Source organism: Triticum aestivum, chromosome 4D, assembly GCF_018294505.1.
Source record: "Triticum aestivum cultivar Chinese Spring chromosome 4D, IWGSC CS RefSeq v2.1, whole genome shotgun sequence".
Taxonomy (NCBI): domain Eukaryota; kingdom Viridiplantae; phylum Streptophyta; class Magnoliopsida; order Poales; family Poaceae; genus Triticum; species Triticum aestivum.
In genome coordinates this window covers 324,579,738-324,601,661 of record NC_057805.1, presented here as the reverse complement: position 1 = coordinate 324,601,661, position 21,924 = coordinate 324,579,738, and the positions used below count along the sequence as shown (strand labels likewise).

Here is a 21,924-nt window from a genome sequence, read left to right as displayed (position 1 = left end):
CAGTTGGGTATACCTCCTATTTCAGATCTGGAAGCAAAAGTAATTGCTTCTAGAAACAGGTCCTTTCTCGAGGAAAAGTTTCTCTCGAAAGAATTGAGTGGGAGGATGGTGGAGACTTGATAAGGTTATTGAACCGTCACTTCAACTAGTGTGTAGCAGGGCACAGGAAGTTGTTCCTGTGGCACCTACACCAATTGAAGTGGAAGCTTATGATAGTGATCATGAAACTTCGGATCAAGTCACTACCAAACCTCGTAGGACGACGAGGATGCGTGCTACTTCAGAGTGGTACGTGATCCTGTCTGAGATATCATGTTGTTGGACAATACTGAACCTACGAGCTATGGAGAAGCGATGGTGGGCCCATATTCCGACAAATGGTTAGAAGCCATGAAATCCGAGATAAATGGATCTTTAAGAAGAAGACGGACGTGGACGGTAATGTTACCGTCTATGAAGCTCGACTTGTGGCAAAGAGTATTTTCACAAGTTCAAGGAGTTGACTACGATGAGATTTTCTCATCCGTAGCGATGCTTAAGTCCGTCGGAATCATGTTAGCATTAGCTGCATTTATGAAATCTGGCAGATGGATGTCAAAACAAGTTTCCTTACCAGTTTTCGTAAGGAAAGGTTGTATGTGATACAATCAGAAAGGTTTTGTCGATCCTAAGGATGCTAAAAGGTATGCTAGCTCCAGCGATCCTTCCATGGACTAGAGCAAGCATCTCGGAGTCAGAATATACGCTTTGATGGAGTGATCAAAGTTTTTGGGTTTATACAAAGTTTGTTAGAAACTTGTATTTACAATAAAGTGAGTGGGAGCGCTACAACATTTCTGATAAGTATATGTGAATGACATATTGTTGATCCGAAATGATGTAAAATTTCTGGAAAGCATAAAGGGTTGTTTGAAAGGAGTTTTTCAAAGGAAGACCTGGATAAAGCTGCTTACATATTGGGCATCAAGATCTATAGAGATAGATCAAGACGCCCGATGATACTTTCAAAGAACGCACACCTTGACATGATTTTGAAAGAGTTCAAAATAGATCAGCAAAGAAGGAGTTCTTGGCTGTGTTACAAGGTGTGAGTATTGAGTAAGACTCAAGACCTGACCACAGCAGAAGAGAGAGAAAGGACGAAGGTCGTCCCCTATGCTTTAGACGTAGGCTCTACAGTATGCTATGCTGTGTACCGCACATGAAGTGTGCCTTGCCATGAGTTGGTCAAGGGGTACAATAGTGATCCGGGAATGGATCACATGACAGCGGTCGAACTTATCCTTAGTATCTAGTGGACTAAGGAATTTTCTCGATTATGGAGGTGAAAGGAGTTCGTCGTAAAGGGTTACGTCGATGCGAACTTTGACACTAATCCGGATGACTCTGAGTAGTAAACCGGATTCGTATAGTAGAGCAATTATTTGAAATGGCTCCAAATAGCGCGTGGTAGCATCCACAAGATGACATAGATATTCGTAAAGCACACACGGATCTGAAAGGTTCAGACCCGTTGACTAATAACCTCTCTCACAAGCATAACATGATCAAACCAGAACTCATTGAGTGTTAATCACATAGTGATGTGAACTAGATTGTTGACTCTAGTAAACTCTTTGGATGTTGGTCACATGGTGATGTGACCTATGAGTGTTAATCACATGGTGATGTGGACTAGATTATTGACTCTAGTGCAAGTGGGAGACTGTTGGAAATATGCCCTAGAGGCAATAATAAATTGGTTATTATTATATTTCCTTGTTCATGATAATCGTTTATTATCCATGCTAGAATTGTATTGATAGGAAACTCAGATACATGTGTGGATACATAGACAACACCATGTCCCTAGTAAGCCTCTAGTTGACTAGCTCGTTGATCAATAGATGGTTACGGTTTCCTGACCATGGACATTGGATGTCGTTGATAACGGGATCACATCATTAGGAGAATGATGTGATGGACAAGACCCAATCCTAAGCCTAGCACAAGATCGTGTAGTTCGTTTGCTCAGAGCTTTTCTAATGTCAAGTATCATTTCCTTAGACCATGAGATTGTGCAACTCCCGGATACCGTAGGAATGCTTTGGGTGTACCAAACGTCACAACGTAACTGGGTGGCTATAAAGGTGCACTACAGGTATCTCCGAAAGTGTCTGTTGGGTTGGCACGAATCGAGACTGGGATTTGTCACTCCGTGTAAACGGAGAGGTATCTCTGGGCCCACTCGGTAGGACATCATCATAATGTGCACAATGTGACCAAGGAGTTGATCACGGGATGATGTGAGTTACGGAACGAGTAAAGAGACTTGCCGGTAACGAGATTGAACAAGGTATCGGGATACCGACGATCGAATCTCGGGCAAGTAACATACCGATAGACAAAGGGAATTGAATACGGGATTGATTGAATCCCCGACATCGTGGTTCATCCGATGCGATCATCGTGGAACATGTGGGAGCCAACATGGGTATCCAGATCCCGCTTTTGGTTATTGACTGGAGAACGTCTCGGTCATGTCTGCATGGTTCCCGAACCCGTAGGGTCTACACACTTAAGGTTCGATGACGCTAGGGTTATAGGGAAAGTATGTACTTGGTTACCGAATGTTGTTCGGAGTCCCGGATGAGATTCCGGACGTCACGAGGAGTTCTGGAATGGTCCGGAGGTAAAGATTTATATATGGGAAGTCCTGTTTTGGTCACCGGAAAAGTTTCGGGTGTTATTGGTAATGTACCAGGACCACCGGGAGGGTCCTGGGGGTCCACCAAGTGGGGCCACCAGCCCCAGAAGGCTGCGTGGCCAAGTGTGGGAGGGGACCAGCCCCAGGTGGGCTGGTGCGCCCCCCCACCAAGGCCCAAGGCGCATGGGAGAGTGGGAGGGGGCAAACCCTAGGTCCAGATGGGCCTTAAGGCCCACCCTAGTGGCGCCCCCCCTCTCCTCCCCTTGGCTGCCCCCCTAGATGGGATCTAGGGCTGGCCGCCACCCCTTGGGGTGGGAACCCTAGAGGGGGCGCAGCCCCCTCCCCCCTATATATGGTTGAGGTCTAGGGCTGCCCATTACATGAGTTTTCCGGTCTCTCTTGGCGCAAGCCCTACCTCTCTTCCTCCTCCTCTCCCGCGGTGCTTGGCGAAGCCCTGCGGGATTGCCATGCACCTCCATCACCACCACGCCGTCGTGCTGCTGCTGGATGGAGTCTTCCCCAACCTCTCCCTCTCTCCTTGCTGGATCAAGGCGTGGGAGACGTCACCGGGCTGCACGTGTGTTCAACGCGGAGGCACCGTTCTTCGGTGCTTAGATCGGAATCAACCGCGATCTGAATCGCTACGAGTACGACTCCTTCATCCGCGTTCTTGCAACGCTTCCGCATCGCGATCTACAAGGGTATGTAGATGCACTCCCCTTCCCCTCGTTGCCAGATTACTCCATAGATTGATCTTGGTGATGCATAGAAAATTTTGAATTTCTGCTACGTTCCCCAACAAAAACGTGTATGTCAGATGTTTCGCAACATCTACAGACGACGCTGAGGTTCAGCACACCGAGCGGTGCATTAAGGACATAAGCCTTCTGTGCAGCAATGAGGACAATCCTCAGTTTACGGACCCAGTCCGCATAATTGCTACTATCAACTTTGAACTAAATTTTCTCTAGGAACATATCTTAAACAGTAGAACTATAGCGTAAGCTATGACATAATTTGCAAAGACCTTTTGACTATGTTCATGATAATTAAGTTCATCTGATTATTTAATGAACTCCCACTCAGATAGACATCCCTCTAGTCATCTAAGTGATACATGATCCGAGTCAAACTAGGCCGTGTCCGATCATCACGTGAGACGGACTAGTCATCATCGGTGAACATCTCCATGTTGATCGCATCTACTGTACGACTCATGTTCGACCTTTCGATCTCTTGTGTTCCGAGGCCATGTCCGTACATGCTAGGCTCGTCAAGTCAACCTAAGTGTTTCGCATGTGTTCCGAGGCCATGTCTGTACATGCTAGGCTCGTCAACACCCGTTGTATGCGAACGTTAGAATCTATCACACCCGATCATCACGTGGCTCTTCGAAACAACGAATCTTCGCAACGGTGCACAGTTAGGGGAAACACGTCTCTTGAAATTTTAGTGAGGGATCATCTTATTTATGCTACCGTCGTTCTAAGCAAATAAGATGTAAACATGACAAACATCACATGCAAATCATAAAGTGACGTGATATGGCCAATATCATCTTGCGCCTTAGATCTCCATCTTCGAGGCGCGGCATGATCACCTTTGTCACCGGCATGACACCATGATCTCCATCATCATGATCTCCATCATTGTGTCTTCATGAAGTTGTCTCGCCAACTATTACTTCTACTACTATGGCTAACGGTTAGCAATAAAGTAAAGTAATTACATGGCGTTTTTTATTGACACGCAGGTCATACAATAAATTAAGACAACTCCTATGGCTCCTGCCGGTTGTCATACTCATCGACATGCAAGTCGTGATTCCTATTACAAGAACATGATCAATCTCATACATCACATATATCATTCATCACATCCTTTTGGCCATATCACATCACATAGCATACCCTGCAAAAACAAGTTAGACGTCCTCTAATTGTTGTTGCATGTTTTACGTGGTTGCTATGGGTTTCTAGCAAGAACGTTTCTTACCTACGCAAAAACCACAACGTGATATGCCAATTTCTATTTACCCTTCATAAGGACCCTTTTCATCGAATCCGATCCGACTAAAGTGGGAGAGATAGACACCCGCTAGCCACCTTATGCAACTAGTGCATGTCAGTCGGTGGAACCTGTCTCACGTAAGAGTACGTGTAAGGTCGGTCCGGGCCGCTTCATCCCACGATGCCGCCGAATCAAGATAAGACTAGTAACGGCAAGTAAATTGACAAAATCGACGCCCACAACTACTTTGTGTTCTACTCGTGCATAGAAACTACGCATAGACCTAGCTCATGATGCCACTGTCGGGTAACGTAGCGGAAATTCAAAAAAATTTACGCATCACCAAGATCAATCTATGGAGTAATCTAGCAACGAGGGGAAGGGGAGTGCATCTACATACCATTGTAGATCGCTAAGCGGAAGCGTTGCAAGAACGCGGATGAAGGAGTCGTACTCGTAGCAATTCAGATCGCGGTTGGTTCCGATCTAAGCGCCGAACCACGGCGCCTCCGCGTTCAACACACGTGCAGCCCGGTGACGTCTCCCACGCCTTGATCCAGCAAGGAGAGAGGGAGAGGTTGGGGAAGACTCCGTCCAGCAGCAGCACAACGGCATGGTGGTGATGGAGGAGTGTGGCACTCCAGCAGGGCTTCGCCAAGCACTGCGAGGGACGAGGAGGGAGAGGGGCAGGGCTGCGCCAAGAGAGAGATGTTCTCATGTCTATGGCAGCCCCAAAACCCCCACTATATATAGGGGAGGGGGAGGGGCTGCGCCCCCATCTAGGGTTTCCCCCGCAAGGGGTGCGGCCAACCCTAGATGCATCTAGGGGGGCGGCCAGAGGGGAAGAGAGGGGGGCGCACCACTAGGTGGGCCTTAGGCCCATCTGAGCCTAGGGTTTCCCTTTCCCTGCGCCTTGGGCCCCTTTGTGGGAGGCGCACCAGCCCACCTAGGGGCTGGTCCATTCCCACACTTGGCCCACGCAGCCCTCTGGGGCCAGTGGCCCCACCTGGTGGACCCCCCGGGACCCTCCCGGTGGTCCCGGTATGTTACCGATAGCACCCGAAACTTTTCCGGTGACCAAAACAGGACTTCCCATATATAAATCTTTACCTCCGGACCATTCCGGAACTCCTCGTGACGTCCGGGATCTCATCCGGGACTCCGAATAACATTCGGTAACCACGTATATCTATTCCCTATAACCCTAGCGTCATCGAACCTTAAGTGTGTAGACCCTACGGGTTCGGGAACCATGCAGACATGACCGAGACGTTCTCCGGCCAATAACCAACAGCGGGATCTGGATACCCATGTTGGCTCCCACATGTTCCACGATGATCTCATCGGATGAACCACGATGTCGGGGATTCAATCAATCCCGTATACAATTCCCTTTGTCTATCGGTATGTTACTTGCCTGAGATTCGATCGTCGGTATCCCGATACCTTGTTCAATCTCGTTACCGGCAAGTCTCTTTACTCGTTCCGTAACACATCATCCCGTGATCAACTCCTTGGTCACATTGTGCACATTATGATGATGTCCTACCGAGTGGGCCCAGAGATACCTCTCCATTTACACGGACTGACAAATCCCAGTCTCGATTCGTGCCAACCCAACAGACACTTTGGGAGATACCTGTAGTGCACCTTTATAGCCACCCAGTTACGTTGTGACGTTTGGTACACCCAAAGCATTCCTACGGTATCCGGGAGTTGCACAATCTCATGGTCTAAGAAAATGACACTTGACATTAGAGAAGCTCTTAGCAAACGAACTACACGATCTTGTTCTAGGCTTAGGATTGGGTCTTGTCCATCACACCATTCTCCTAATGATGCGATCCCGTTATCAACGACATCCAATGTCCATAGTCAGGAAACCATAACGATCTATTGATCAACGAGCTAGTCAACTAGAGGCTTACTAGGGACATGGTGTTGTCTATGTATCCACACATGTATTTGAGTTTCCTATCAATACAATTCTAGCATGGATAATAAACGATTATCATGAACAAGGAAATATAATAATAACCAATTTATTATTGCCCCTAGGGCATATTTCTAACACGCCCGCCCCTGCCCGCGCGCGCTCGCCCACGCCCGCGCCGCGCGCCCCCACCCGCGCTCGCCCCTACTGCCGCACCGCGCGCGCTCACCTGCCGTGCGCGCTCGCGCGCTCGCCCCTGCCCGCCCACGCGAGCTCGCCGCCCTCCCCCACAGCCACCGGCCCGCCCCGCCCCACCTCGACGCCGCGCGAAGCTGCGCCTGTAGCCGCGCCCCGCCGCCCGTCGCCCACCACCGCGACCGTGGTCGCCTCGCCTCTCCACGCCCGCAGCCGCGCCGCACGCCGCTCTCCCGCGCCCGCGCTCCAGCGCGCGCCGCGCTCGCCCACGGCTGCAGCACCGTGGTGTGCACCGGCATGGGGAGGAGGAAAAGATGGAGAGAGAGAATGGTAGGTGGGCATGGTGGGCCACGTGAGAGAGAAGAGGAGAGAGGATGACAGGCGGGCCAGGGTCACATGCAAATGGGACACTGCCGGACGAGGACGACCCAGAAAGTGTCCGCACGTGTCCGCTATTGACGCAAACCCAACTCAAACTTGGGTCCAGGATGGGGTGAGACGGACCAGAAACGGACGTTTTTTACGGATGGAGTTGCGCGTTGGGTCGTCCCATTTGTCCGTTTAACTTTAAATGGACAGACCCGGACGTTTTGGGGTCGCGCGGTGGAGATGGCCTTAGGTACTTCGTACTTGCAAGGTACTAGTGGTATACCGTCGCCCAGGCAGGCTGGCAAACATGACAATGCAGGAGCTCATGCACTTGCCTGCACCTAGCATTTCTTGTAAGGTCCAGTCGAATTCAAGCATGTCGTCTGCTTTTGCAGTACATATATGCCGCTGTCGTGTCTTGTGTTTAGAACATAGGCAAGGACCTTGTTTTTCTTTTTCTTTTGTAGAATCCGGTCATTACTTCTTTAGTGAAAGAAAATAATGGCAAATGAAAAAGGACAACACGCAGCGTGAAAGATTAGTGTAGGCTATGTATATTACAATATAATCGGAGAAAGGATGGTGTACGTTTTCCTAGAAATATCACTTTTCTAATTCTTGAAATTGATGGTCTTCTCGAAATAAGCTCTTTTTCTACTGTGTTTGCGATTTTTTTTTAGAATTCTGTGAGAAAAATTGATGTGAAGTTGGGCTGCAAGTTGAATAGGTACCCATGAGCCTGTCTTCAGGCCTATAATCCAATCTGTGTACCACAAGTTAAAAAATGCTATATGAGGAGCCCAATAGACCGAGGGCCCAACTAAACCATCACATGGCAAATCCCGTAATTGGAAATCAATAAGTAATTCGTTTATAGACAAGGACATATTCTACCATTCTCTTCTGTGTGGAAGTTGAAACTTACTTTTTAAAAAAGTTTCAGCATTTAATGCAGTCCTAGTTGCATAAGCAAGCCGGTTTCAACTTTCACATCACATTATTCTAAAAAACTTTCACATCACACTAGATAAATGTGAAGTTTGTATATCAAGTCAGGTGAAACATATTTGGATTTTCTTAAAGAATTTTTTGTCTTTTTACGAAATTCGATATATGCTACCAAATTCAAATATTGTGTAAGTATGACCCTGTCGCTGCCCATGAAGACAAAAAGGTACTTTTTGCTGTGTCCCGGACAAAAAGTATGCGTTCGCGTAACACACATAAGTAAAGGAGTCTTAGTTGCCCACAACTGCGAAGAAGGAAGTCTTCCTACCGAAAGTGTTGTTCTACACCCGAGCTCATGTGAGCTCGGGTGAACGGTTTAAAAAATGAAGAAAACATAAAATTCTGAACTTTTTTGTGTGAAACATTGACAAAATGTTTGTTGGCTCGCAAAATTTCATCTCCATATGACATTCGTGGAAATGGTGGCAAAAAAAAAACCATGCTCCAAAATGTAATTTTCAAACGCATTCTGGAGTATCGATTTTGTCTTTTTCGTCACGATTTCCACGTATCTCGATGATTATGAAATTTTGCAAGCCAACAAACATTTCGTCAATGTTTCACACAAAAAGTTTAGAATTTTTAAATTTTATTTTCATTTTTTTATCTTGCTGTTCACCTAAGGTCACATGAGCTCGGGTGTAGAACAGTCGCATCCGTCTTCCTACCCACAACAACGAAAAAGGTTCTCCTCTCCGAAGCTCCCTCGCCAAATCCTCGCACCATTAGGACCTTGTCAATGATGAAAATCATTCAAGTGAAGAATAGTTTGAACCGTGCATTGTGAAGAAGGAATTTCGTCTTTCAACATACGCCGACCGTCGCAAGCTTATATCATGCTCGGTGAAAACTTTTGTAATTACTCTCATCCATCTACTGATCTAGATGTTGCAAACCTCGTAGTCATTGTCCCTCATGCTATTAGTGTCATTGTCTGCGCGCACCATGACCTGTGCCATCCGTGGACGTGAGCCGGATGTTGCCAACTCTGCCAATAACAACAATATGACGTGGGGCAAAGTTTAGGAGCTTGGCGCATCTAGATGAGTAGTTGTGTGCGATTAGTTTGAGTTTTTCTCATCGAGCATGATGTAGGCTTGCAATGGTCGGGGTAGATGGAAAGGTGAAATTCGTCCTCGACGATGCACAGTTCAAATGGTTCTCCGTCTAAATGGATTCTCCTCGTCGATATGGTCCTCATGGCACGAGGGTTTGGCCAGGAGGAGCTCTGGTGTGTAGTGGATGCCCGGGCGCATGGTTGCATGGGGAGAGGAGGTTTGAGTTGCGTGCGCAATGAGGAGTTCTTTTCTTTTGCTTGGCCTCAACAACATCAAAGAAAAGACCAGTTTTCGTTCGGCCCTGCAATTAAGAGGCCTTTTCGTCCGGGATAATCATGAAAAGTATACCCTTTTTGTGCTTTTGCAATTTCTTAATTTGATAGTATAGATTTGAAATTTTGGAAATGAAAATATTTTAAAAAATCCACGTATCTCATCATGAGGTAGATTTTTCCGATAAGAACGTAAGTAGTAGAATTAGTCACGGAAAGATCGGATAATGCCCTGGTCGCTTTTGTTTTCGTATTTCAAAGCAACCCCAAATGCGAGTATGGATGTTATAGGATACGAGCCCAAAGCGGATATTACTCGAATACGAATACGGATGGTATGTTTACTCAGTTCGGAGTGTATACGATAATCTTACAAGTTAGCGACACATTAGGCAAAACAATTAAGTCAGCAACCATGTGATACAAAATAACAGAACCAAGCAAGTCAATGATAGACGATAACTACTACCCTAACGCGTAATAGTTTCTCAGTTTAATCCTGAAAAGAGTAAGATTTGACCAGTTCTTAGGTTTTTATTTGTATGGAGCTTGTTATTTTAGGGCGAATATAGTAGCAAGGTTGCTGAAACAGCAAATGCCATCCGACTCGATAACCATGATAGCGACGGTTAATCACTTGTGACAGACGTAGAGGCAGCAAGTGCCAAGCCAATTCGCATGCAAAGTTGTTTCCTACATTACGAATTTGGGAGCAGCTAAACAACATTAATCCGAGCTCGCTCCTCTCCTCCCTACGAGCTCTTCACCTGCTGGCTGCTGCTGCTGCAGTGTGACCCCCTACAAGAAGCAACAACTGTCACGTAGGTGAATCTGCAGTGTGAAAAATCCTGCGACTTTGAGGGTTCCTCCTCTTACCTTGTGTCTCAGCCAGACGCACAGGTGGGCTTGCGAGGGGGAAGCTGGGGATGAGGAGTTCTCTGAAGAAGCAAGCAGGAAAAAATAGCATCAGTTGACCTGACTGACAGTATCGTTTAGCTGGGCTGAAGCTTCCCGCTGTTGTACTGACCTTGAGCTTGGGCTTGAGCGATTCGACCGCAGCCGTTGAGCTGCTGTTTGCAGCTTGCTGGAGAAAATGGCAGGAGATCGATTAAGCATGCATGGTGAGATGCAGTTCTGAATGAAGATATGTCATGGCTGAATAAGTTGTTGTGTTATGTTGTCTGACCTTGCCAAGGACCCAATCTGCGGAGTCGAAGTAGGCACGCTCATGGTCCTGCATTATTAGCATGCAACCAGACCAAATCAAGGAAACGTCTTCTTCTAGAGACCCATAGATATTTCATGCGCTGCTCGACAGTGCTTATTTCTGGCTGCTAGCGCTGTTACCTTTGATATGAGAGGCTTCTTGGGCGCCATCCCGCCAAACTTCTTCTCTATGCCGCACGCCTGAAGAAGAACAAGACACTGTATCAGTATCAGAAGAAAATAAATATACGAGACGGAGCAGAGACAGGGCCTCCGCCAAACGCGAGGGAGAAAGCTACGGGATCAGGTTCCAAAGCTCCCTGCAGGCCTGGACGGACGGAAGAAAGATGCATGCATGTACGCACGCACGCTTATCCGTCTGCTCAGTGTACATTACACAGACAGACAATTATCCCTGTTGAGATATATTGCCCACCTTCCTCTATCAGTTCGGACTTTTGGATGAGTTGGCTGATGCATGAATTTAATATGGTATCAGAGCCAAGAGGTCTTGAGTTTAAGACCCTACCAATGCAGTATTAAATAAGACGCTTCGCCTATATCGATCCCAGCCTAGACGAGAGGGGGATCAATCGGCTCGGCTGCCTTTCCGATCGCCGAAACCGACGGACGGCCGAAAGATTTGGCCAAAAGCGGGAGCGTTCACGAACCCCCCTTTTCGCGGCCACTGGACACGAGGGAGCCAAACCAGCAACAAAATCATGGCGATCGACGTGGTTGCCCCTGATCCACGAGAAGGCACTAAAAACATGTGAGCGATCTAGCGATGGCGATCCCCTAACAAAGCCCACGAAAGCGACGCAAGGCTCCGACTCCGATCGATCCTGAGACCGGAGGGCTCGCTGCCGCCGTGTCGACTTCTTGGCGCCGTGGTGAACTGCTGCTGACATGGGAAGGTACCACACCACAGGTGTTTGTTCGTTCGTGCTGTACTAGTAGTACGTTGCTAGCTCATGCGGCTGCAGCTGGTTGCAGCCTGCAGAGGTGACGCGGGCGGGTCAGGTGAGAGATTCTTGCTTGGGCAGTGCCAGTGTGGCGGCCAGTGAAAGTGTGACAGCAGCAGCGTGCGCAGACAAGCGGCAGCCCGTCAGCCATCATGGACGCACACGCACATCACCTTTGTTTCCTTCGGAGCCTTTTGATCGCTCAATAGATTGTTGAGTCGCACGCAGACATCAGACTGCGTAGAGTTTAGCCTTCCTGCCCTTCATTAGTTGCTTCTAGGTACGGTACGTCGTTAGCAAATGTTGGTGCGCGTGGTGTCAGTAGGAGCAATCTGCCATGGCTGCACGTAACCGATGGTGCAGAATCCGTCTTTAATAGATTAGGACATTGCTGGTTTGCTAAGTAGGTGCTGAGGATAAGAGCGTCTTCTTCATTAAGGTGCGCGAGCGCGTTGGGTAATGCTCTCTAGGAACTTGCTCTGAATGGTTAAAACGGCAATTTTGCGGATTAAAACCGCTTCTAGTACTCAAGTTCCAAATTAAGATGCACCCAAATACTGTAACACTTCAGTTTCAGAGAACTGACAAAAGTTAGACATTTTATTTACTGGCTAGCGAAGCACTACAGGCAATCAAACAGAAAAAGGAGAAATGACATGGCCAGTGACACGCTCATGGGAGAACAGAGATAATTGACGAGCTTACTCTGCATATTTGTGTGAGAAAGGTAGGGTGGACAGGGACAGGGCACAGGGTAATACTGACTGAGAACAGCTTCCTAAGCAAGCCCTGTTTCCCCAAGTTGGGTTAGTTGGAACTCCCAAGCTTTCTCTGTTATGCATCAATGGCGTTCATGTACAGCTAATATCTGAACGTATTACTCACTCCACCCATCTCTCTACCAAGTTATACTAACCAACTACGACTCTACGAGTCTCCCATAATTCAGAAGGCTCAGCCAAGGAAACCATTGCAATCAAGTCGCGGGGATGTCGGAGACTACCGACAGAAGAACTTGAAAATTGTAATCATCGATCATGCATCAGTGTTCCGCCGGCAGACAATACACAGAGGCTATGGGGAGCTTACCTCTTCATCCATGGAAACCGATGATGTCTTGGCTTCACCGCAGCCCGCCATCCCCCGCTCCTCTTCCTTCTCCTCCCTCGCCGCTCTGCAAAATAAACGGCAAGCGTGTTGAAGATTCAGTGCTTGGCTACGACCAAAATAAACGGCAAGATGGAGATGGCGAGAAGCTTTGGCATGAAGATCGGGAGGAAAATGTCGTGAAATGAAATCGGCGAGAAGCGTGTTGGGTAGTTGAGACTTGAGAGGGGAGGAAAAACCTTGCGTAGCCTGTGTCTGTGTGGGTGGGAAGAAGAGGAGGAGGAGGAGGCGGCAAGAAGAGAGAAGTCAAGTGCGAGCGGAGAGGGGTGAGGCGATATATATAGAGGTCGCACGCGTGAGAACCATAAAGACCCGGTGCACAACGCAACGGGCATCACATACATGCCTACCGCATGCTGCAAAATGCATGACTCTCATCTCGTTTAACTAGTCTGAGAGAGCATCCTCTCTGCTCTGACACACTCTCAATTTAACGGCTACCTGTTGTACATACTGCAGTGTATAGCAATGCTCATGTTTTAGTTAGACTTTTTTTCCCGGGAATTAGTTAGACATATATTGTTTTTATTTTCTTTAAAATATAAGTACTTATTTCATGATATATTTATTTTTCTTTGCTCGCTGCATGGCATGACCTCAATTTATGCTGGCGCTGCGTACTGTTCGTGTGATGCCTGTGTTGCTCCTACTGATTTTGCGCCTGTTTTCCAACCATAAAAGGCCGCGCTTTATACATGCAGCTAAACAGTAGCGTGTAGCTAGGGTTTGTTAAAAACAATAATAGTGGTTTGGCGAGAAACACGTGAGGTCAAGCCAAATCCAATCAATGTGACAAGAAGATGTGAGCGGGACACGTCGTGCAAAATCTTGGTGTGTGTCAGGTGGGTCTAATTAGCGGACAGGAATAAGTCACCCCGGCGTCCCACAAAGTTTCTAGATATTAGTAGTGCCCTATGGTGCCCGCCAAAAAAAAAAGTAACGCCATATGGAACTACATAATTCGTTTGTTTGAAACGCACACCATACATTGGCAAGACACACTTCTAATCTGAATAGGAATGAAATTGGATGGGTAGAAAGTCCGATTGTTGCTCCCGAAACAACCCGGATCAAGCCCATGTGTTGTGTGCAGGAGGCGGCTCAGGCGAGCACCCGGGCAGCACCGCCGCCGCCCCCTCCTGCCGGCGCCGGCAAACTTTGCCTGAGCAAAGTTCATCGGTGATTCGCGGTGGCAGGAATTCCTCTTTCATGTGGGGCGTTGGGATATGTCAGTCCAGCGAGGCATGGTGTCGCTCAAACGACAGAGTGGCCTAGGCCATCGGCGGACTCTTCTTCCAGGGAGGCGGTGACTTCCAGGTGGCACGACTTCGGGTGTGCTTTATGGCGTCTCCCAAATGACGGTGGTTGGGACGCACGACGGCAGGGCTCCGGTCAGGACACGCGGCACTTGTCGGGGTTACGATCCTGACAATGAGTACTAGGGGTACGAATAAGGGGCATAACCTAGCTACAACGCAGGTGTAACGCTCGGTGTTTAACGAGTTCAGGCCCCTCTCGGCGGAGGTAAAAGCCCTACGTCTCGTGCCCTGGGGCTTGCTTTGATTTGATGGGTATGGTTACGAAGATTGCTCGTGCCCGGCCATGGAGGGGGGTGCGGCTTATATAGAGTGCGCTGCAGCCCACGTCCTCCATGTCGTTTGGGCATTTAATGACACTGAATAGGTCAGTTACTAGTATAATGAGCCTCTACTACGACAGTTACAGGTAACGGTAGCTATGACTCTATTTAGTGGACGACTTAGGATCCCTCAACCATTGCAGCTCCCACAACGCCCTCCTACCTTCTATGTCCAAGTGGTGGTCCATTAGCCGGGTGGTGTGTGATCATCCGAGTGTCGTCGAGTCGTCCGAGTGGACATCCCAATGTAAGTATCCGAATGCTGGCATGGTCCAGGGACCTGCCTATTGTGATGATGGGCCTCATGTAGGTCCCGAATGATGGACCCTTGACCCTACCTGTGATAGGTGACCACATCAGCATTGACCCGGTGGATGTGCACCTCGTGATCTAGCGATGGTGATCTGCCTTTCGTGCACCTATTCTGGTCATATTGGCCCCTCGGTTTACGGGCCTGGGCAGAGCTCTCTCCTGCGAGGTGGTAATCTGCAGTGATGTGCTCCGTCTTTGGTGTTCCCACGGCGACGACCTCACTACAGTTTGTGGTGGCTACCAAAAGGCCTTCGTGAGGGCTCCTCGCTCGAGATCCGGTGGTTGGCTTTAGCAATGAGATGCAAACTATGGATGGCGGCTAGACGTAGAGGGATGTTCCTACATCAAAGACGGCTGCATATCGCATGTAGTTGCTGCGATCGCACAATAGTGGTGGCGAAAACACATGAGAGATGTCAATGGTGGTGCTACTCGAGCACCCACTCTATGGCTTCGAGCTGAAAGCCTAGGTCAGATTCGAGTTGGTTATACCTGGCAATGGTGATGTTTTTACGTCGTTATCTTGTTGAAGGCATTGCCTCCATATGCTCGGACTGGTTCTTCGGGGTGAAAACTGATATGTCTCCAACGTATCTATAATTTTTGATTGTTCCATGCTATTATGTTATCTGTTTTGGATGTTTATGGGCTTTATTATACAATTTTATATTATTTTTGGGACTAACCTATTAACCGGAGGCCCAGCCCAAATTGTTGTTTTCTTGCCTATTTCAGTGTTTCGAAGAAAAGGAATATCAAACTGAGTCCAAACGGAATGAAACCTTCGGAAGAGTTATTTTTGGAACGGAAGCAATCCAGGAGACTTGGAGCAGACGTCAGGGAAGCTTCGAGGTGACCACGAGGCAGGGAGGCGCGCCTGCCACCCTGGGCGCGCCCCCACCCTCGTGGGCCCCTCGTGGCTCCCCTGACCGACTTCTTTCGCCTATATATATCCATATACCCTAAAAACATCGGGGAACAGAATAGATCGGGAGTTCCGCCGCCGCAAGCCTCTGTAGCCACCAAAACCAATCAGGACCCGTTCCGGCACCCTGCCAGAGGGGGGAATCCCTCTCCAGTGGCCATCTTCATCATCCCGGTGCTCTCCATGACGAGGAGGGAGTAGTTCACCCTCGGGGCTGAGGGTATGTACCAGTAGCTATGTGTTTGATCTCTCTCTCTCTCTCTCTCTCTCTCTCTCTCTCTCTCGTGTTCTTGATTTGGTACGATCTTGATGTATCGCGAGCTTTGCTATTATAGTTGGATCTTATGATGTTTCTCCCCCTCTACTCTCTTGTAATGGATTGAGTTTTCCCTTTGAAGTTATCTTATTGGATTGAGTCTTTAAGGATTTGAGAACACTTGATGTATGTCCTGCATGTGCTTATCTGTGGTGACAATGGGATATTCACGTGATCTACTTGATATATGTTTTGGTGATCAACTTGCGGGTTCCGTTTGTGAACTTATGGATAGGGGTTGGCACACGTTTTCGTCTTGACTCTCCGGTAGAAACTTTGGGGCACTCTTCGAAGTACTTTGTGTTGGTTTGAATAGATGAATCTGAGATTATGTGATGCATATCGTATAATCATACCCACAGATACTTGAGGTGACATTGGAGTATCTAGGTGGCATTAGGGTTTTGGTTGATATGTGTCTTAAGGTGTTATTCTAGTATGAACTCTTGAATAGATCGATCCGAAAGAATAACTTTGAGGTGGTTTCGTAGCCTACCATAATCTCTTCATTTGTTCTCCGCTATTAGTGACTTTGGAGTGACTCTTTGTTGCATGTTGAGGGATAGTTATATGATCCAATTATGTTATTATTGTTGAGCGAACTTGCACTAGTGAAAGTATGAACCCTAGGCCTTGTTTCCTAGCATTGCAATACCGTTTGTGCTCACTTTTATCATTAGTTACCTTGTTGTTTTTATATTTTCAGATTACAAAAACCTATATCTACCATCCATATTGCACTTGTATCACCATCTCTTCGCCGAACTAGTGCACCTATACAATTTACCATTGTATTGGGTGTGTTGGGGACACAAGAGAATCTTTGTTATTTGGTTGCAGGGTTGTTTGAGAGACACCATCTTCATCCTACGCCTCCCACGGATTGATAAATCTTAGGTCATCCACTTGAGGGAAATTTGCTACTGTCCTACAAACCTCTGCACTTGGAGGCCCAACAACGTCTACAAGAAGAAGGTTGTGTAGTAGACACGAAGCTCTTTTCTGGCGCCGTTGCCGGGGAGGTGAGTGCTTGAAGGTATATCTTTAGATCTTGCAATCGAATCTTTTTGTTTCTTGTGTTATCACTAGTTTAGTTTATAAAAGAAAACTACAAAAAATGGAATTAAGGGTGCCTCATATGCTTCATCTTTTTAATGTCTTCCGTGAAAATAAGGATTCCGATAATTGTGCTCAATTGCTAGAGGAAGAATGCATTAAAATGTTTGGCACTAAATCTTTGAATGATGAGCATGATTGCAATGTTGTTAGTATGAATTCCTTGAATATCCATGATGCTAATGATATGCAAAGCCACAAGCTTGGGGAAGCTATGTTTGATGAAGATGATATGTTTAGTCCCCAAGTTTTGATGAGAAAATTTATTATGATGAAAGCATGCCTCCTATTTATGATGATTATTGTGATGACACGTATGCTATAAAGAATAAAGATAACCATGAAATTTGTCATCATGATTTTAATTTTCAATTGGATTATGCCTCACATGATAATTATTATGTTGAGTTTGCTCCCACTATTATTCATGAGAAGAAATTTGCTTATGTGGAGAGCAATACAAACTCTATGCTTGTGCATCATGAGAATAATGCTTTATGTGATGGTTATATTGTTTAATTCATTCATGATGCTACTGAAAAATTATGAGGGAGGAATATATGCTTGTAGGAATTGCAATAATATCAAGTTTCCTCTCTATGTGCTTAAAGTTTTGAAGTTATGCTTGTTTTGCTTTCCTATGCTAGTAGATTTTTGTTCCCATAAGTTGTTTGCTCACAAAATCCCTATGCATAGGAAGTGGGTTAGACTTAAATGTGCTAGTCATATTCTTCATGATGCTCTCTTTATGTTTCAATTCTTATCTTTTTTGTGAGCATCATTGAAATCATCATGCCTAGCTAGGGGCGTTAAACGTTAGAGCTTGTTGGGAGGCAACCCAATTTTATTTTTGTTTCTTGATTTTTGGTTCTGTTTAGTAAATATTTGATCTAGCCTCTGGTTAGATGTGGTTTTATGTTTTAATTAGTGTTTGTGCCAAGTAAAACCTATAGGATCTTCTTGGATGATAGTTATTTGATCTTGCTGAAAAAATCAGAAACTTTCTGCTCACAAAAAAAATTGTTAAAAATCACCAGAAAGTGATAAAATACTGATTCCAATTGCAGTAGATCAATAATCAAATTATCTAAGTCTTCCTATTTTGGTAGATTTGTATGAGTTCCAGAAGTTTGCGTTTGATGCAGATTACTACAGACTGTTCTGTTTTTGACAGATTCTGTTTTCTATGTGTTGTTTGCTTATTTTGATGAATCTATGAGTAGTATCGGAGGGTATGAACCATACATAAGTTGGAATACAGTAGGTTTAACACCAATATAAATAAAGAATAAGTTCATTACAGTACCTTTAAGTGGTGGTTTGTTTTCTTTCGCTAAGGGAGCTCATGAGATTTTTTGTTGAGTTTTGTGTTGTGAAGTTTTCAAGTTTTGGGTAAAGATTCGATGGACTATGGAATAAGGAGTGGCAAGAGCCTAAGCTTGGGGATGCCCAAGGCACCCCAAGATAATATTCAAGGACAACCAAGAGCCTAAGCTTGGGGATGCCCCAGAAGGCATCCCCTCTTTCGTCTTCGTTCATCGGTAACTCTACTTGGAGCTATATTTTTATTCACCACATGATATGTGTTTTGCTTGGAGCGTCATTTTATTTTCTTTTGTTTTGCTTGCTCTTTGAATAAAATATCAAGATCTGAAATTATTAAATGGGAGAGTCTTCACTTAGCTAAATAATTATTCAACTACTCATTGATCTTCACTTATATCTTTCGGAGTAGTTTGTCATTTGCTCTAGTGCTTCACTTATATCCTTTTAGAGCACGGCGGTAGTTTTATTTTGAAGAAATAGATGAACTCTCATGTTTCACTTATATTATTTTGAGAGTCTTTAGAACAGCATGGTAATTTGCTTTAATTGTGAAATTAGTCCTAATATGATAGGCATCCAAGATTAGTAAAAACTTTCTTATAAGTGCGTTGAATACTAAGAGAAGTTTGATGCTTGATAATTGTTTTGAGATATGAAGATGGGATATTAGAGTCATGCTAGTTGAGTAGTTGTGAATTTGAGAAATGCTTGTGTTAAAGTTTGTGATTCCCGTAGCATGCACGTATGGTGAACCGTTATGTGATGAAGTCGGAGCATGATTTATTTATTGATTGTCTTCCTTATGAGTGGCGGTCGGGGACGAGCGATGGTCTTTTCCTACCAATCTACCCCCCTAGGAGCATGCACGTAGTACTTTGTTTCGATAACTAATAGATTTTTGCAATAAGTATGTGAGTTCTTTATGACTAATGTTGAGTCCATGGATTATACGCACTCTCACCCTTCCACCATTGCTAGCCTCTCTAGTATCACGCAACTTTCGCCGGTACATTACACCCACCATTACCTTCCTCAAAACAGCCACCATACCTACCTATTATGGCATTTCCATAGCCATTCCGAGATATATTGCCATGCAACTTACCACCGTTCCGTTTATTATGACACGCTCCATCATTGTCATATTGCTTTGCATGATCATGTAGTTGACATCGTATTTGTGGCAAAGCCACCTTTCATAATTCTTTCATACATGTCACTCATGAGTCATTGCACATCCCGGTACACCGCCGGAGGCATTCATATAGAGTCATATTTTGTTCTAAGTATTGAGTTGCAATTCTTGAGTTGTAAGTAAATAAAAGTGTGATGATCATCATTATTAGAGCATTGTCCCAGTGAGGAAAGGATGATGGAGACTATGATTCCCCCACAAGTCGGGATGAGACTCCGGACGAAAAATAAAAAAGAGAGAAAAAAGAGGCCAAAAAAAGGAGAAGGCCCAAAAAAACAAAACAAAAAATGAGAGAAAAAGAGAGAAGGGACAATGCTACTATCCTTTTACCACACTTGTGCTTCAAAGTAGCACCATGATCTTCATAATAGAGAGTCTCCTATGATATCACTTTCATATACTAGTGGGAATTTTACATTATAGAACTTGGCTTGTATATTCCAATGATGGGCTTCCTCAAAATGCCTAGGTCTTCATGAGCAAGCGAGTTGGATGCACACCCACTTAGTTTCTTTTTGAGCTTTCATACACTTATAGCTCTACTGCATTCGTTGCATGGCAATCCCTACTCACTCACATTGATATCTATTGATGGGCATCTCCATAGCCTGTTGATACGCCTAGTTGATGTGAGACTATCTTCTCCTTTTTGTCTTCTCCACAACCACCATTCTATTCCACCTATAGTGCTATGTCCATGGCTCACGCTCATGTATTGCGTGAAGATTGAAAAAGTTTGAGAACATCAAAAATATGAAACAATTGCTTGGCTTGTCATCGGGGTTGTGCATGATTTAAATATTTTGTGTGATGAAAATAGAGCATAGCCAGACTATATGATTTTGTAGGGATAGCTTGCTTTGGCCATGTTATTTTAATAAGACATGATTGCTTTGTTAGTATGCTTGAAGTATTATTGTTTTCATGTCAATATTAAACTTTTGTTTTGAATCTTATGGATCTGAATATTCTTGCCACAATAAAGAGAATTACATGAATAAATATGTTAGGTAGCATTCCACATCAAAAATTCTGTTTTTATCATTTACCTACTCGAGGACAAGCATGAATTAAGCTTGGGGATGCTGATACGTCTCCAACGTATCTACAATTTTTGATTGTTCCATGCTATTATATTATCTGTTTTGGATGTTTATGGGCTTTATTATACTTTTATATTATTTTTGGGACTAACCTATTAACCGGAGGCCCAGCCCAAATTGTTGTTTTCTTGCCTATTTCAGTGTTTCGAAGAAAAGGAATATCAAACGGAGTCCAAACGGAATGAAACCTTCAGGAGAGTTATTTTTGGAACGGAAGCAATCCAGGAGAATTGGAGTAGACGTCAGGGAAGCTTCGAGGTGGCCACAAGGCAGGGAGGCGCGCCTGCCCCCCTGGGCGCGCCCCCACCCTCATGGGCCCCTCATGTCTCCCCTGACCGACTTCTTTCACCTATATATCCTATACCCTAAAAACATCGGGGAACAGAATAGATCGGGAGTTCCTCCGCCGCAAGCCTCTGTAGCCACCAAAAACCAATCGGGACCCGTTCCGGCACCCTGCCGGAGGGGGGAATCCCTCTTCGGTGGCCATCTTCATCATCCCGGCGCTCTCCATGACGAGGAGGGAGTAGTTCACCCTCGGGGCTGAGGGTATGTACCAGTAGCTATGTGTTTGATCTCTCTCTCTCTCTCGTGTTCTTGATTTGGTACGATCTTGATGTATCGCGAGCTTTGCTATTATAGTTGGATCTTATGATGTTTCTCCCCCTCTACTCTCTTGTAATGGATTGAGTTTTCCCTTTGAAGTTATCTTATTGGATTGAGTCTTTAAGGATTTGAGAACACTTGATGTATGTCCTGCATGTGCTTATCTGTGGTGACAATGGGATATTCACGTGATCTACTTGATATATGTTTTGGTGATCAACTTGCGGGTTCCGTTTGTGAACTTATGGATAGGGGTTGGCACACGTTTTCGTCTTGACTCTCCGGTAGAAACTTTGGGGCACTCTTCGAAGTACTTTGTGTTGGTTTGAATAGATGAATCTGAGATTATGTGATGCATATCGTATAATCATACCCACGGATACTTGAGGTGACATTGGAGTATCTAGGTGACATTAGGGTTTTGGTTGATATGTGTCTTAAGGTGTTATTCTAGTATGAACTCTTGAATAGATCAATCCGAAAGAATAACTTTGAGGTGGTTTCGTAGCCTACCATA

At 45.6% G+C, this 21,924-nt stretch overlaps 1 protein-coding gene across 1 annotated transcript; it reads right to left on the bottom strand.

Moving 5' to 3' along the window:
- Positions 1-10,115: 10,115 nt before the first annotated feature.
- LOC123097695 (uncharacterized) lies at positions 10,116-13,129 on the bottom strand. The gene is made up of 7 exons (XM_044519508.1): positions 13,049-13,129; positions 12,792-12,876; positions 10,879-10,938; positions 10,718-10,765; positions 10,559-10,615; positions 10,408-10,469; positions 10,116-10,329 (listed from the first exon to the last, which is right to left on the bottom strand). The coding sequence occupies exons 2-6, from the start codon at positions 12,840-12,842 to the stop codon at positions 10,416-10,418; spliced, it is 270 nt and encodes an 89-aa protein (XP_044375443.1). The 5' UTR covers positions 12,843-12,876; positions 13,049-13,129; the 3' UTR covers positions 10,116-10,329; positions 10,408-10,415.
- Between the last annotated feature and the right edge of the window lie 8,795 nt (positions 13,130-21,924).

Bases quoted from the DNA above. Each gene is read 5' to 3' on its own strand.
- LOC123097695 (XM_044519508.1), bottom strand. From the start codon at position 12,842: ATGGCGGGCTGCGGTGAAGCCAAGACATCATCGGTTTCCATGGATGAA. The intron at 10,766-10,878 runs GTAACAGCGCTA...CTAATAATGCAG, and splicing joins AGAAGCCTCTCATATCAAAG to GACCATGAGCGTGCCTACTT. The intron at 10,470-10,558 runs GTCAGTACAACA...TTGCTTCTTCAG, and splicing joins CGCTCAAGCCCAAGCTCAAG to AGAACTCCTCATCCCCAGCT.